This window comes from Oncorhynchus kisutch, linkage group LG8 (genome assembly GCF_002021735.2).
Source record: "Oncorhynchus kisutch isolate 150728-3 linkage group LG8, Okis_V2, whole genome shotgun sequence".
Lineage (NCBI taxonomy): Eukaryota > Metazoa > Chordata > Actinopteri > Salmoniformes > Salmonidae > Oncorhynchus > Oncorhynchus kisutch.
In genome coordinates this window covers 23,917,807-23,934,694 of record NC_034181.2, presented here as the reverse complement: position 1 = coordinate 23,934,694, position 16,888 = coordinate 23,917,807, and the positions used below count along the sequence as shown (strand labels likewise).

General features: G+C 41.7%; 1 protein-coding gene and 1 long non-coding RNA gene across 3 annotated transcripts; one reads left to right on the top strand and one right to left on the bottom strand.

Moving 5' to 3' along the window:
- Positions 1-2,676, bottom strand: izumo1 (izumo sperm-oocyte fusion 1). The gene is made up of 7 exons (XM_031829419.1): positions 1,804-2,676; positions 1,635-1,718; positions 1,454-1,474; positions 1,192-1,275; positions 776-897; positions 489-639; positions 1-176 (listed from the first exon to the last, which is right to left on the bottom strand). The coding sequence occupies exons 1-7, from the start codon at positions 2,243-2,245 to the stop codon at positions 1-3; spliced, it is 1,080 nt and encodes a 359-aa protein (XP_031685279.1). The 5' UTR covers positions 2,246-2,676.
- A 4,176-nt stretch (positions 2,677-6,852) lies between these two features.
- LOC109896055 (uncharacterized) lies at positions 6,853-15,790 on the top strand. 2 transcript variants are annotated; one of them, XR_004210760.1, is made up of 3 exons: positions 6,853-10,645; positions 12,672-12,751; positions 12,907-15,790. It is a non-coding gene; the product is annotated as an uncharacterized LOC109896055 (long non-coding RNA). The 2 variants fall into 2 exon arrangements; XR_004210759.1 differs by having other exon boundaries at positions 6,853-12,751.
- Positions 15,791-16,888: the final 1,098 nt, after the last annotated feature.

Sequence of the window (16,888 nt, the reverse complement as noted above, 5' to 3'; positions counted from 1 at the left end):
TCACCCAAAAGCAATAGCAAGGGCTAGGCTGGCCGTCAGACTCAGGGCAGTAACCATGATGATGATGACCAGCAGGAGGTCAGTGGGAGGGTGAGAAAGGTGGGAGGCATCATAATTAGGAGGGAGGGAGGGCAGGGTGATGAGAGATCTGGGAGTCGGGACAGGTGACGGGGTGACTGTGGACAAAAGAGAGGGAGAGGTGAAGGGTGATCTGGCCTATTCTGTTTCCAAACGTCTTTATTTTCATCCCATTTCATGCCTATTCTTACTGGAGAATTGTAACCCCTGAATGTCTATGCCTCTATCAATGCCTTTAACAAAGACTGATCTGTCCTCTTGAAGTAATCACTAATCTAACACAGCTGGATAAGTGAAAGCAAAGAATATAACTTTTAACAACTCTTATCACTTTAACATTGAGGGAAGGGAGAAAGGGATGATGCATTTCTGAAGTAGGCCAGGGGCTACATGTATTCAAACGGGCATACCAGTGAGCAGGAAGTGTGTGCGTGAAAGGACAGTTCCTTTGCCATCCGTTAGGAGGCAGCGGTACATGCCCTCCTCATCGACATGCAGCTGGTTCAGCACCACAGAGGAATCCTCAGTAACCACCAGCACTCTGAAATCACCCTCTGTCAGCTAGAGGGAAGTGAAAAATGGGAAAGGGATGGATGAAAGTCAAAATGAATAACATTACATGTATGTGTTCAAAGCCAGAACACTTCAGTGTGTTTGTCTGTGCGTGTGTGTGTGCACCCTCACGTCTTACATTTGCAGTCCTTTGCGTCCCTGGAGCCCAGGTGTAGTGATAATCTGGCCGGCCCACAACTAGACTATGCCAGGGGAGGAAACAGTCCAACACTGCCTGTCCCCCCTCTGCTGCCTCCACTGGATACTCTACCAGAGAGAGAGAGGTGTAGGGGGAGGAAATCGGGGTAGAGGGAGAGAAGGAGGAGAGAATGAAAATGAGAGGGAGGAGGGAGTGAGGAAGAGAGAAGAATGGTGAGAGGAAGGGAGGGATAGACAGTGGGATTGATTTAACCTCAGATTAGAATAGTTTGAACAGGTCAGTATTACCTAAGTCATCTATGACATTCAATAAGAGTAGACAGTGCTGCTGCATAAAGAAAGACACACACACAGGCTCGCCCACGCATGGACGCACACATGGATGCACGCACACACACTCACCCCCGCAGTCCTGAGTGGTAGAGGGGCAGGTGTGCAGCTTGTACTGACAGGAAAGGCAGTTCATTACTCTCTGATACAGCAACCCTGCAGTTTAAAAAGACAGCACAATTTGTTGCTGATCTATGAAGTAATAACTGTAATGGCAGAGGTTGTGTGTGTGTGTGATCACAGGCCAATGAGGTGAGGTGAAATGATGGCACTATGGCAGGGGCTGAAAGGAATGGCAGGAATGACAAATTAATTAAATTGCTCATGGGCTTACCACATGTGTTTGGGCAGAGACCTGACAAAACAACAACAAGACATTAGTTAAATTCCACTCTATGTAAAGTGTTGCCATACACTGTTATTTCAGAAAGAATCATAAACATATTACAGTGCCACTGATATTATTACTGTTGGTATTGTTGATATTAACACTAGGCTACAGCTGAACCAGTCACCTTTCTGGACAAAAGTCTGCAGGTGTTTCTCGAGAATTTTCCTGCCTTTCTCCAGAATTTGAATAGCCTCAAACGTCAGAGGCCCTTACACAGGGAGAGGACAGACAGACGGTAGTCAGTTTCACACGCACACAAATATGCAAGCACAAATGCACGCAGTCACACACACCTGTGAGTTGGCTTCCCTGGAAACGGTCAAACTCACTCTGGTATTCTGTACTGGCCCTGTAGAGGGTGGTCGGGTCTGGGGGCACACACACACCACACGTATTAACGTGCTCTGTAACGCCTACTAAGAGGTCTGGACCTTTATGGCACAGTTGGTAGTGCGCTTGGCTCGTAAGTAACAACCACCTACCAATAACTCCGCTATACTGGTTGCTGGTGGTTGTGTAGGTGACGTAGGCATAGTCTAGAATCTTCTTCAGTTCTATCTGGTCCTCTATGGTGGCAGAGGCAGCAGCCAATAGGTAGTCTTCATGGAGGAGCCTGACCCTGCGGTCACACTGCAGACAGGGTCTCCCCGCAGGGACACAGCACAGCAGGGACAGGAGACATAGAAGGCTGGAGACAGACAGTGGGAAAGACAGGGCCCTAACTGCCTTTTCCATAGCTAACTTTACTGACACAGAGATGGAGAGAGATTGACCTGTTGTTTCAACCCCAAAGCATTATGATGCTCTACAAATGCGTAACTCCATGGCAGCTGTTTTAACGTGTACTGGGAAATGTTGGCAGGAACAATATACAACCTTCTAATATGGGAAGATAAACTTGTTAACTACTCACTAAAGAAAAGCAACTTAAGTGGTAGAATTAGAACTAGTACTATAGAATTAGAATGAAGAATTCCATTTCTATGGCAGCAAGCAACACATAGTACTGTGAAGTCACTGACACTAAAGTTTGAAACACTCAAACACTTCATAGAAATATAATTCTACTGTGTTCCTGCAGTAACTTTACAGGGACATCACAACTGTCTTGCTTTGCATAGTTCAATGGGGGCCTAATGGGAACACTTTGTTAAGTTTGTGGCTCACTGCTGACACTCAGTGGTGGAAGCTGGGCATGTGCAACAGTGAAGGCCTGTAACTGCTCGATCAAATCCAGTATAATAACATAGCTGACATGATAATGTATAGTCATGGAGGGTCAATAAAAGGTTTTCATGATTGGCACCCTATTCTCTGCAGTTAAATACTTTTGACCAGGGCCCATAGGGATCTGATCAAAAGCAGTGCACTAAATAGGCCAGGGAATAGGGTGCCAGTTGGGATGCAGTCAAAGTGTTTCTGTATTAAAGCCTTCATCAGGGTGTTTGCAACACTGAGCTATATATTGCCAGGTCATGACAGTAAAACAACAAATAACATAATAGGTTAACAATGATAGACAGGAGACAAACCATTTAAAAAAATGGATGGCATTTACATTGGCTGGCTATATCTGTAATCAAAACCATACATATCAGAATGACTGGACGTGGATAAAGCAACAGAATGAACCCTATGTAACAAACCCAGGCTAAGTCCCAAATAGCACCATATAAATAATGAAAATAAATTGTTTGATTTCACTATTGTAGTTACTATTAGTTATTGTCAGGACCCAGTTACGAACTCGGGTCTCCGGTGTGAGAAACAGTCACTTTGCAAACTGAGCCACCAAAAAAGTCAGCGGAACCCAGAAGATGAGGCAGACACATCAGTACTGGAAACGGTGTTTTAATAAAGTAAAAAGGAAAATTCAGGCAAAAATATAAATCCACAACGTAAAAAGTAATTCCAAGAGAACAAAGGTAATCCTCCAAGTCAAAAAGGTAAATCCACAAGGTGGTAGGTACAGCAGGAAAAAAAAAGCCTCAAAAATAAATAAACGAGAACTAAAACAGAGTACCACAAGAGCGTCCAACTTGCACAACAAATGTTCACAGCATCGCTGGGTGCTAACATTCAAACACAGAGCAAAGAAGTGAGGAAAACTAAGGGTTTAAATACATTCAAGGGAAACGAGGCACAGGTGCAAATCATAACTGGGAACAAGGGAAAACAAAAGGGTCAAAAAGCACAATGGGGGCATCTAGTGGCCAAAATCGGAACAACCCTGGCCAAATCCTGACAGTTATGTTCAACTATTCTATTTAAGTTTAAACATAACGTGTTGCTATAATAACAGATGAACTGACTCTATGTTTTTGGGAACCAGAATGTGTATGTGGCTTTACAATAAACAATGACTGGATTATAATGAGAGGAAAGTCACCAAGTGATCTCACCAACTAATCAATATTCCATGCATGTACATTAGTCATTGCAAATTATAATTTACATGTCAAGACACTTTATTTAAATTTAATTCAATAGCAAATAATAGTAAGGATGGTCTATTGATTAATACCATCGGAAAGTATTCAGACCCCTTGACTTTTCCCACATTTTGTTACATTACAGCCATATTCTAAAATGGATTAAATAACAAAAAATCCTCAGCAATCTACACACAATACTCCATAAATACAAAGCAAAAACATGTTTTTAGAAATGTTTGCACATTTATTATAAATAATAAACAGAAATACCTTATTTACATAAGAATTCAGAGCTCAGGTGCATCCTGTTTCGATTGATCATCCTTGAGATGTTTCTACAACTCGATTGGAGTCCACCTGTGGTAAATTCAATTGATTGGACATGATTTGGAAAGGTACACACCTGCCGATATAAGGTCCCACAGTTGACGGTGCATGTCAGAGCAAAAACCAAACCATCTTCCAAAGGAATTGTCCGTAGAGCTCAAAGACTGCATTGTGTCGAGACAGAGATCTGGGGAAGGGTACCAAAACATTTCTGCAGCATTGAATGTCCCCAAGAACACAGCGGCCTCCATCATTCTTAAATGGAAGAGGTGTGGAGCTACCGAGACTGAGCAATCTACCAAACTGAGCAATCGGGGGGGAAAGGGCCTTTGTCAGAGGTCCTCTGTGGAGATGAGAGCACGTTACAGAAGGACAACCATCTCTGCAGCATTCCACCAATCAGGCCTTTATGGTAGAGTGGCCAGACGGAAGCCACTCCTTAGTAAAAGGCACATGACAGCCCGCTTGGAGTTTGCCAAAAGGCACCTAAAGAAACAAGATTCTCTGGTCTGATGAAACCAAGATTGAACTCTTTGGTCTGCATGCCAAGCAACAAATCTGGAGAAAACCTGGCACCATCCCTACGGTGAAGCATGGTGGTGGCAGTATCATACTGTGGGGACGTTTTTCAGCGACAGGGACTGGGAGACTAGTCAGGATCGAGGCAAAGCTGAACAGAGCAATGTACAGAGAGATCCTTGATGAAAACCTGCTTCAGAGCACTCAGGTCCTCAGACTGGGGCAAAGGTTCACCTTCTAACAGGACAACAACTCTAAGCACACAGCCAAGACAATTTTGAATTTTTAAATATTTAACCTTTAACTAAGCAAGTCAGTTACGAACAAATTCTTACTTACAATGAAGGCCTACCAAACCTGGACGATTTGATTCAGCCTGCTTTCGAACCAGGGACTGTAGTGATGACTCTTGCACTGAGATGCAGTGCCTTAGACCGCTACGCCACCCGGGAGCCCAAATGCAGGAGTATCTTCGGGACAAGTCTCTGAATGTCCTTGATTGGCCCAGCCAGAGCCCGGACTTGAACCCGATCGAACATCTCTGGAGAGACCTGAAAATAGCTGTGCAGCAACTCTCCCCATCCAACCTGCCAGAGCTTGAGAAGATCTGCAGAGAAGAATGGGAGAAATTCCACAAATACAGGTGTGCCAAGCTTGTAGCATCATACAAGCTTGAAGAACAAGAAGAATCGATGCTGTAATCGCTGCCAAAGGTACTTCAACAAAGTATTGAGTAAAGGGTCTGAATACTTATGTAAATGTAGTATGTCAGTTTGACATTTTTATAGATTAGCAAAGTTTTTGCTTTGTCATTTTGAATACTTTCCGAAGGCACTGTAAATACAGTCAAATACCCTCTTAAATATTTGGGAACCCTATTTGTTGTTTTTATTCAATTCAGTTGGTATGGGAACGGTAGCCCCTATCTGCAAAAGCAGGGCGTCTGAGGAAAACTGAGTATCTTGGCTATTGATCTGTGCCTTAACATCTTTGGTCTGACTTACTACCATATATGGGCATACAAATATATATATATATATATATATATATATATATATATATAAGGCCAGGCTGAGCCGATGACCTAATTTCAAGGTTTTTCGACTGTGACATTCCGAGGGGTTCGTGCTGATTGTGCGGAGATTGTGACAGCTGGTTAAACTGCATCCCTTGACAAGGCAAGAACAAGATGTATGTCAGGAGAAGTGCAGTATTATCATAAGGAGACGTATACTTGGAATATGTTGGAGGAATGGAGGGAAAAAGAGGCAGAGGACGTCAGAGAGAGAGAGAGAGAGGAAGCGGGTGAGCTTGAGTCAGTAAAAAATGTCGGGAAAAGGGAGATGGTTTGTTAAAGAAGAATGGTAGAAAGTGGAAGCAGGGTGAACTGACAGGAGAATTGGAAATATGAGATCGAAGTATCGTTGGTGGGTGATGTGGTGAATTTCTCGGAGCCTGAGGCTTGCACCGAGGGTCACGATAAAGAGGAGTCTGTGACAGTAGGATGAAGTTTTTGGGAAAAGTGGACACTTGCCTTTTGTCTGATCCAGTTGTGGTTTCAGGGTGGGTGAAAACAGTTGGGTGGGGTGGAATCGGGGAGGGTAACCAGAAGTCTTGTGATAATTGTTTGTGTTTCTGCTGGTCAGAGAGAGAAGGCGATCCGCGTTAAATGAATGGGGGAAAGAAATGTGAATTGTTTTGCTCTCAAGTGAAGGGCGTGATTACTGGCGTAGAAGTAAATGTACAAGTTGACCAAGTGAAGGGGAATATTCTCGATGTTTGTGATGCTCGTCGTTTGGTGCGACGCAGACTGGGTGGTGAGACAGAAGAGTCATTGTCTGTTATTTTTAGTTTTGATGTTGAGTCTTTGCCCGACAAAGTCATTTTAAGAACTTATTTATCCTGTATGAGCTTTTCTGCCGAATACATTACATTGTTACAAGTGTCAAGCTTATGGGCATGTGGCAGAAGTGTGTAGGAGGGAGGTTCCTAGGTGTGAGAAGTGTGCAGAAGGACATGAGACAAAGGATGTGTAGCATTGGGGAAAGTAGTGGAATGTGTGGGTGCCCATGGGGCTGGGGATCAGAAATGTCCCGTGCGAGAGAGGTTTCCAGGGTTAGAGTAGTGCAGAAGTTGTCATATGCTGAGGCAGTGAAAAAAGTAGAGGTAGATGGGTCAAGGGGGAGTGATCCTGAGAGTCGTGGTGTAAGTAGAAGATCTGTACCAGTACAGAGGGATAGGCCAACAAGTGATATGTTTCAGTAAGATTGGCTGAAACATATATTGGCTGAAACAGAAGACATTTATAGCAATGGTTATCAGCTGTACTGCATGTATGAAACGTAAGTCACAGAAAATTGAGTTTGTGGTGGCAGCTGCAGAGAGGTATTTGGGTGCACGAGACTTGACATCAGAAGAGTTCCAGAGTGTGTTAAGTGGTGATATCCCATCCTTTCAGGTTGTTGGCCTGGAGTAGGACTAAATTGATTTAAATAGTGGAGTAGGGTGGCTCAACCACGATGAAAGGAGGCGTGCAAAAAAACACAACTTTAAACTTTGCATGGAGCCGTTTTAGTGTCAGTGACACAGAGATGTCAATATGAAAATGTCAATATGAAAATGTGTGTGTGTGTGTATATATATATATATATATGAACATTTACTCACAAGCATCATCCTCATGGAGAGACTTTCCAGATTTCAGACCTTTAGATAATGAAATGTAAAACACGCATCACATCTTGCGTTTGGTTCTGACTACATTGTATAATGAAAATACGATACATGTTTAATTATACAAGACAATGGCTTTTACGATTCCAAAAACAATTAACACAAATTTGATATGTAGCCTTGAGCTACATGGTGGTCTGGTGAATCCTGTTTTGTTGCATGGCCTGAAAGGGCATGTGTATCAGACCACCTTAGTTTCTATTTAACGTGCCAATAGAGAAGCTTCTGTTACTACCGTTATGTATCTTGATTTAGCAACCACATGTTTATCTGATATTAATCATTCCTATGGCAAAATACTATGTTGCTATCTAGGTGTAATCTCGCTATTTGATTAAAGGCTGTTGTTACGCACGCCCCTAGGAAGAGGGAACGCAACACCCTGCTACAACTCAGCTCCCCGTGGAGTGAAAAAAACATATGGGATTGTAGGTGTGAGTAAGGATGACAAAGGCAGAGAATTTACCGTTTACTGGGAATTTATTCCTTTACACGGTTAATTTGGGGAAAAGGGGCTGAACAGAACCAAAGAAAGTAAATGCCACAGCCCCCTCTCCTACCTTACCTGCCTACCCACTACGTACATAACTTAGCACCACCTGGTGCGCTAACCAAAATACAGGGGGTGGTCCACCCAGGTCTTTCCTATTGTGCATAGACAGTTAATACTACGGCTTATGTATGCCCGCAGGCCTCTTGCCTAAGCACTCCATAGGTGCCTTCCCCTTCCTCCCTGGGAACAAATGAAACAGAATATTACAAACTACTTCACAAAAAAAACTGAGAAACAACTAATACAGGACATAACCATCAGCTCTCTCTCAGCAACATTAACCAAAATACAGGACATAACCATCAGCTCTCTCTCAGCAACATTAACCAAAATACAGGACATAACCATAAGCTTGCTTTCTCGCTCTCTCTGTGTCTCACCTCTCAGATGGGCTTCAGTGAAACATGGAAAAAATCTCACCTCTAATTAGTCCACACCCTTTAATTATATGCATAAAACATGTAGCCCTGTCCTATCCTTACAACAATATTGTTTACAGAAAATACACGCAACGATCTTGATCTCTTGACAGTAATGTTGACTTTCTTTTCTTCTAGATATCCCTCCGTTCTGATTTAATTCTTATATCTTCAATTATACAGATGACTTTGTGGTTCATTTTATACTTTTGTTGATGTATTTCTATAGGCCGTAAACTCCAGTGTTTCCTTTTTCTATTTTTACAGGATGTTGAACTTTTTTTATGTGCTTAAGTTGAGTCTCCTTCAGTTTCCCAGTAAGTGACCATTTCTTCACATTTAACATTTAAAATCACGAGGCAGTAAGCTGCTGATATCATCATATAAACAAATTTGGTGCTCTTTACCATAATTCAAATTGCGTTTTGTCTCTTATAAGATGATGTCTGAGAGTAAAAAAACATCATCCAGTTGGCCATTTGCTCAGATATCCTCTGTCAAGACCCTTGGATCAGAGGGACAAGGACTATGACTCCTTCACCTCCACCTTTCACTTTGAGGACCCTCTATTTCCCCCTCACCGCATCCCCAAACCTGTCCCTCCTCCACTGCTCCGACCCACACCACCACCCCCAGACGAGGACCCATACAGGCCCATTAAGCCCCCTAATACCTCTGATCCCTCTGTCCCTCCTTTCAAAGGCGCTGTCCAACCTATCACAGGTATTGTATATATATCCTCCCTGTTTTCTTAGTGGAAACTGTGATCACTTATGTGGCCCTCTGCCCTTCCCCCCCACCAGCCCTAGCCCTGTGCACCCAACCCTCAGACTCCACACGCGGGGACACAGACCAAGGTGTGCCCATACAACGAAACGGAATCCCTCCCGTCCATGTTTTCACAGCCTCTGATAAGGAGCAGCCCGGAGTATTCATTTTGCCCTCTACCCCCAGTGGCCAACCAGACAGATTGGCCCCCATCCCGCCCTGTAACCCATATTTGTACTTCCTTCAGGACAGAGCACAAACACGAGGGCGGAGGCAGCAGAGGGACTTCCTGGACCCATCTTTGTATTCCCATCTGAGGTGGCCACTGGGATGGGAAACAGTGGGGTTAACATGTTGTCTCCTCCCCTACGACCTGACTCTGTTCCTCCTCCCATCCTCACTTACCCTGGTGTTTTTATTCCCATCATAGGAGAAAACATCGGACATAGATAATCGCCTGCTGAGATTCAGACTTCACTGATTCAAAGTAGTTTTCCCCAGTTCACCCCACAGATACCCAGCTACTTTTGTATTGAAAGTAGCTGGAGATTAAACTAAATAAATGTATAATGCTGACTATTATATAACAATCCACACTGTCAATCGTTGGGTCTTTCTATACTTAATTCATATTTCTGTTTACCATTGGATGTAAAAAAATTATCTGCAATAAATGAATAAAACTTGTGTGTTGCGATTTTACAGCGTATCTGTGCACATTTTGGGAAGAAATACTACCATTTAATTAATGAATATTAGATAATGGCATTTTAATGTGCAGCATGATTGTAGCTTCTCTGCTTCAGGAAAATGTGTATTGGTCTATTTGTTTTTCTGTGTTTACGCAAATCATTCCTGAGGAATGAGGGTGTTCCTTTGGTTTGGTGGTATGATATAATAAAAAAATCATTCTCCCTTTAATGACTACTGTAAAGTCTTGACAGAATATTGCCCTGGGTCTAAAATTCTGTTTTAGTAGTTTACTGGGCTTATAGTTTTTTCTTCAAATTACATTGGTTCGTCTGTATCTTATTTCCGTTACTGTCTCATTCAACACTTTGGGGGATTTAATGTTGAAGTTTCTATTCTTCAAATATAGACTAGACTAAAGTATATACCAGTATTGCCATATATACCAGTAAATGTGTCAGCAAATGTAATGAATTATTATGGAGTGACACTTGGTTTATCCCACGCACCAAATCATGCATATAAGCATACCCCATTCATAGTGTCTATTGTTCATTCATACATCCCATTTGATTCTATAGTATTCTTATTAGTGCTGGATATACAGCAGGAACTTTTAATTTGTATTCATTGGGACTGTATACCCCTTCCTTTTTATGCTGAAGAGGAGAGGATACTCAACCTAATCAAGGTAATGCTTAGAATAAAATTGATTTTCTACTAGTCTTTGCCATATACAGTCGAATGAAAAAGTTTGGGAACCCCTGACAATTTCCATGATTTCCATTTATAAATAATTGGGTGTTTGGATCAGCAATTTCATTTTGATCTATCAAATAACTGATGGACACAGTTTTATTTCAGTAGTGAAATTAGTTTTATTGGATTAACAGAAAATGTGCAATATGCATCAAAACAAAATTAGACAGGTGCATAAATTTGGGCACCCCAATAGAAAAAACACATCAATATTTAGTAGAGCCTCCTTTTGCTAAAATAACAGCCTCTAGACGCTTCCCATAGCCTCTAATGAGTTCCTGGATGAAGGTATTTTGGACCATTCCTCCTTACAAAACATCTCCAGTTCAGTTAGGTTTGATGGTTGCCGAGCATGGACAGCCCGCTTCAAATATCCCACAGATTCTCAATGATATTCAGGTCTGGGGACTGGGATGGCCATTCCAGAACATTGTACTTGTTCTTCTGCATAAATGCCCCGGGTAGATTTTGAGCAGTGTTTTGAGTCGTTGTCTTGTTGAAATATCCAGCCCCGGCATAACTTCAACTTTGTAACTGATTCTTCAACATTATTCCCAAGAATCTGCTGATATTGAGTGGAATCCATGCGACCCTCAACTTTAACAAGATTCCCAGTACCGGCACTGGCCACACAGCCCCACAGCATGATGGAACCCCCACCAAATTTTACTGTGGGTAGCAAGTGTTTTTCTTGGAACGCTGTGTTCTTTTGCCGCCATGCATAACGTCCCTTGTTATGACCAAATAACTCAACCTTTGTTTCATCAGTCCACAGCACCTTATTCCAAAATGAAGCTGGCTTGTCCAAATGTGCGTTTGCATACCTCAACCGACTCTGTTTGTGGCGTGTGTGCAGAAAAGGCTTCTTCCGCATCACTCTCCCATACAGCTTCTCCTTGTGCAATGTGCGCTGAATTGTTGAACGATGCACAGTGACACCATCTGCAGCAAGATGATGTTGAATGTCTTTGGAGGTGGACTGTGGGCTGTTTTTGACCGTTCTCACCATCCTTCGCCTTTGCCTCTCCGATATTTTACTTGGCCTGCCACTTCTGGCCTTAACAAGAACTGTGCCTGTGGTCTTCCATTTCCTCACTATGTTCCTCACAGTGGACACTGACAGCTTAAATCTCTGCGATAGCTTTTTGTAGCCTTCCTCTAAGCCATAATGTTGAACAATCTTTGTTTTCAGGTCAATTGAGAGTTGTTTTGAGGCCCCCATGTTGCCACTCTTCAGAGGAGAGTCAAAGAGAACAACAACGTGCAATTGGTCACCTTAAATACCTTTTCTCATGATTGGATGCACTTGTCTATGAAGTTCAAGGATTAATGAGCTCACCAAACCAATTGTGTGTTCCAATTAATTTGTGCTAAGTTACAGGTATTCAAATCAACAGAATGACAAGGGTGCCCACATTTTTGCATAGCCTATTTTTCACATCTGATTTAATTTCATGCAACTTAATATTGCTACACTAAAAATCTTTGTCTGGACAATACCCCAGTACTCAGCTTTTATTAGAAAATGAATGGCATGCCACTGTGATCATTTTCTGTGACGACAGAGTAAATTATTATGCAGCCTCAGAGTGGTGCCCAAACTTTTTCATACGACTGTAGTGTTGAATGGTCAAATGGTCCTGTGTTTTGGACAATCATATCACATGACCTGGATTTGAACCTTTATTTCAAGCTTTTTCAACAACCTGTCTCCTTTTCTTTTTATGTCAGATGGTCCAGCTCCATCCGCAGATAAATGCTTTCATTTTTTGGTGTAATTCTAATTCCTGGCGTAAATAACAGTTCAAATCTAGGTCATGAGACATGACAGTTCAAAACACATGGCCCTATAGAATGAATAATGTTCAATTATAATGTATTCAATAAACCTTTGGTACTCAACATTGTTTGTCAAGTTTACTATGTTAAAAAAAGTGACATTTATTTTACTCTTTCAGAAATGAAGGAAAAGAAATTGGAGATTTTGAGGACCGCCTTCTATATTTTATTTGTGGCAACAGTAGCATCTTCAAAACCAGTAAGAGTGCCCCTGCCGTTTTCCATCATCTTTATTCTTATAAATCTGTCATTCTTATATTGTGCACAATGACAAAGTCATTGAATAGAGACTGTGTCAAAAGTGTGCTATTCTATGTTTCTACACTCAAATAGTATTTATATTTGTGAAACCAGGTCAGTCTACATGGATTCCAATTTAGAAGCATGATGGCTGACAGCCTGGAATTGTCTGAGTCCTCGGAGTCCAGCAAGTCTTCCTCAGAGAATGGTCAGCCAATGGTCGCTGGTACTGAGATCGCAATAACAGACACTCAGGAGGAGACAGACCCACCAGACAGTGAAGCTATAGCCTCTGAAACAGCCTCAGAAGTTGATGATGCTTTAATTGCTTCACAAACCACACTTCAAACGGATGCCTCATCAGCAGATGCACTAAATGGGACAGACACTGAGGCTACCTCACAGCATCCAGTCCTCGTCGCATTGACTGATTCTCCCAGTCTGACTTCTGATAATGTCACAACCCATATATGGTCTATGGTCACAACGGCTCTGCCATCATTCACTGACACAGCCACAATTCAAACATTATATGTGGGCACAACTTCTCCCCCGGGCCCATACCACATACCCATTATGGAGCAGCCAACTCCTCCACCAGTCTCCCCAATACCAAGCCTAACTCCCCAGCAGCTAGTTCCATTGGGAACCACTGATGACATAGCTGGTGTACCAGGTTGTTTTACTGTAGTATACATAACCAGCCCTCATGCTCAGCCAGTTCCTGTTAGAGGTGATAACATTTAAAGCAGAGAGGAAATTATTATATCATTGATTAAAGTCAGACATAAAAGCTGGCTTCTTTTTTTCATTTGTCTTTATGAACATATGAGCACATTGCAGCCACATAGTGAGCTGGAGGGTCGCCTGTGCTGCAACTGGCTGAAGCGCTCATGAAAATGATTCACTATAATATTTTGCACTATATAAGTGATACATATGTAGATGTACTGTACTTTATATTGCCCAGTGTCTTCCATGAGTCAGTCTCACATGTATTTGTATTTTTCCCATCTTTTATCGTGTGATTTATTTTGAAAGGTGACACAGATTGCATTAACACTGTCAACAACATTTGAGTCTATTTGTAAAAGAGGACCCACCATCTGTAAATAAATGCTCTTTAAACATTTAGAAAAAGGACAGAAGTCAGAAAGAGTACCTTTTCGTGTGCTGCAGGATATTTTGGGGCTTTTGATTATACTGCAAAACTTATTACAGGCGATTTGCAGATAATGCCAGCTGTTGGGCATTCTTTGTGACTCCCATTGTGTCCTCAGTTATCATTGAATGAATGAATGATGATACATCCCTGTTTTAATTTTGTACTGTAAAGCTTGTCTTGTATACAATTGAATGTCTGACCCAGAAAGACAGAGACCCTGGAGCAGATGCTGTTTAACTTCTGGTATGAATGCAATGCAGTGAGTGAACAAGTGGGTGTTGTTGTTTTTCCCGGTATTACAGAGACACTGTTGAGAGATACCAAAGCTCATGGCATGAAGTATGTTTGCCACCGCACAACACACATTTATCATTTACTTGTGACACACAGACACAGAAAAATATTTTTCAAATAGCTTCACTACTTGGACCCCAAATAAACATTTTAAAGTTTTACTTTTTCATATTCCTACATGGAACGTATAGGAACTATAGACCAAGCTGGACCCTTAATGGTCAGCATACCATACAAAATGACAGCAGAAGGTAGCTAAATGCATCTGCTACGTTGTATAGATTATAACCTGCAACCAGGTTGTCCTGTTGTCCTGAGATGATAACAGTCTGTAATCTGATGCATTGCGAATGTTAAGCTCTTGAGCCGCTTAAAACCACTTGTGGTGTAAAATTCATACTCATCTGATAATGTGGACAGAACAACATACTGACATTAATAGCCTGGTCAGAAATTACCTCTATTTTGTAGCACTTATTAGGCACTGTTTTTCAAAACTCCCAACTGAAATAAGTAAGTTGTTGTTGTCCTCATTGGGAATTGTATTCATTAACATTTGAATAACATCTTATTCAAGTACCTGTGAATATGTATGATATTCATAATTTGAATCTACTGTGCATAGATTAAACACTCTTTACAATCCATTTAGAGGTCCTATTGAAATCCACGTAATCCTATGGTATGATACTGCTTGTGACTGAGTACTACACCCTAATAAGTCTTGATTTGTGTCTAAATACTATAATGACCAGGTCTGTCTAGTCAACAACAAACACTATTTCTGCATGTTCTTCACTTAAATACAAAAACATTGTAGTGAAAATAAAATAAACAAATGCTTGTTCCTAGGGATGAGGTCAATTATAGTTTGTCAGAACACTTTTAATCACATTTCAATTTAGATTGACCCGTCCCCGACCCTCAGTGCACTAGTTCATATAAACATATTTATTTGTGAAACACTAAATTAGTTCTCCTGAGCCTGGCAGCTCTATTCAAACATCAAGGCTATAACAAGTTCAGCTTCAGTCCTTAATTGCTTTTACCAATAGACTGGTATGGGAACAGAGGAGAAAAAAGGAAATACATTACATTGAAACTGGCCCAGTACAAGTGTTTGACTGGATCTGTGTGTAGACCTTTTAATCAGCAAGTCAATAATCTCATATCCTATAAGAGGATTCCTTTTCCAAGCCAAGTTATGTCAGACAATAAAATGGCTGTTGAGTTCTTTTATAGAATGAATGTCTTCTCTACGATCACCATCACTATATTCTTGTCAGTGTTATTGTATATAATTGTTCTCCATGTGTAGTTGTAACATAATTCATGTAATTGAATATATGTCAAAGTGAGCTTGTGGCCTTGATTCTAATAGGCTAAGAGAGACCACAGACACCTGTTGTCCACTCTGACAGGAAGCATGTTAACGTCTTAAAGTCCTTATCCTCTTTAAACACCCCACACCCTCTTTGTTCTCCTGCAGCACAGAGGTCTCTGTGTCATTACAATCTGGCAATAAACAATTAACAATAACATTGACTATTTTCTGGAATTATGTGAAAACCAAAATGAATGTATTGTATCGCAAGAGAATACAAAAATCCCCTCGTTGGAGATTCATTCATTCAAATTCTTAATTTGTCCCCTAAGCCTAAGGAAACTATCACCTAATCTTTACATTCTTAAGAGACAATGGATTAGCCTACACCTAGATTACTCAATTGGAGCAGTGCTTGGCCAGCGTTCATGAACGCATGTGCTCAGCAGTATCAGTAATATGTAATACATACAGTGGGGAGAACAAGTATTTGATACACTGCCGATTTTGACGATTTTCCTATTAACACAGCATGTAGAGGTCTGTAATTTTTATCATAGGTACACTTCAACTGTGAGAGACGGAATCTAAAACCAGAATCCAGAAAATCTAATTGTATGATTTTTAACGAATTAAATTAGCATTTTATTGCATGACATAAGTATTTGATACATCAGAAAAGCAGAACTTAATATTTGGTACAGAAACCTTTGTTTGCAATTACAGAGATCATACGTTTCCTGTAGTTCTGGACCAGGTTTGCACACACTGCAGCAGGGACTTTAGCCCACTCCTCCATACAGACCTTCTCCAGATCCTTCAGGTTTCGGGGCTGTCGCTGGGCAATACGGACTTTCAGCTCCCTCTAAAGATTTTCTATTGGGTTCAGGTCTGGAGACTGGCTAGGCCACTCCAGGACCTTGAGATGCTTCTTACGGAGCCACTCCTTAGTTGCCCTGGCTGTGTGTTTCGGGTCGTTGTCATGCTGGAAGACCCAGCTACGACCCATCTTCAATGCTCTTACTGAGGGAAGGAGGTTGTTGGCCAAGATCTCGCGATACATGGCCCCATCCATCCTCCCCTCAATACGGTGCAGTCGTCCTGTCCCCTTTGCAGAAAAGCATCCCCAAAGAATGATGTTTCCACCTCTGTGCTTCACGGTTGGGATGGTGTTCTTGGGGTTGTACTCATCCTTCTTCCTCCAAACACGGCGAGTGGAGTTTAGACCAAAAAGCTCTATTTTTGTCTCATCAGACCACATGACCATCTCCCATTCCTCCTCTGGATCATCCAGATGGTCATTGGCAAACTTC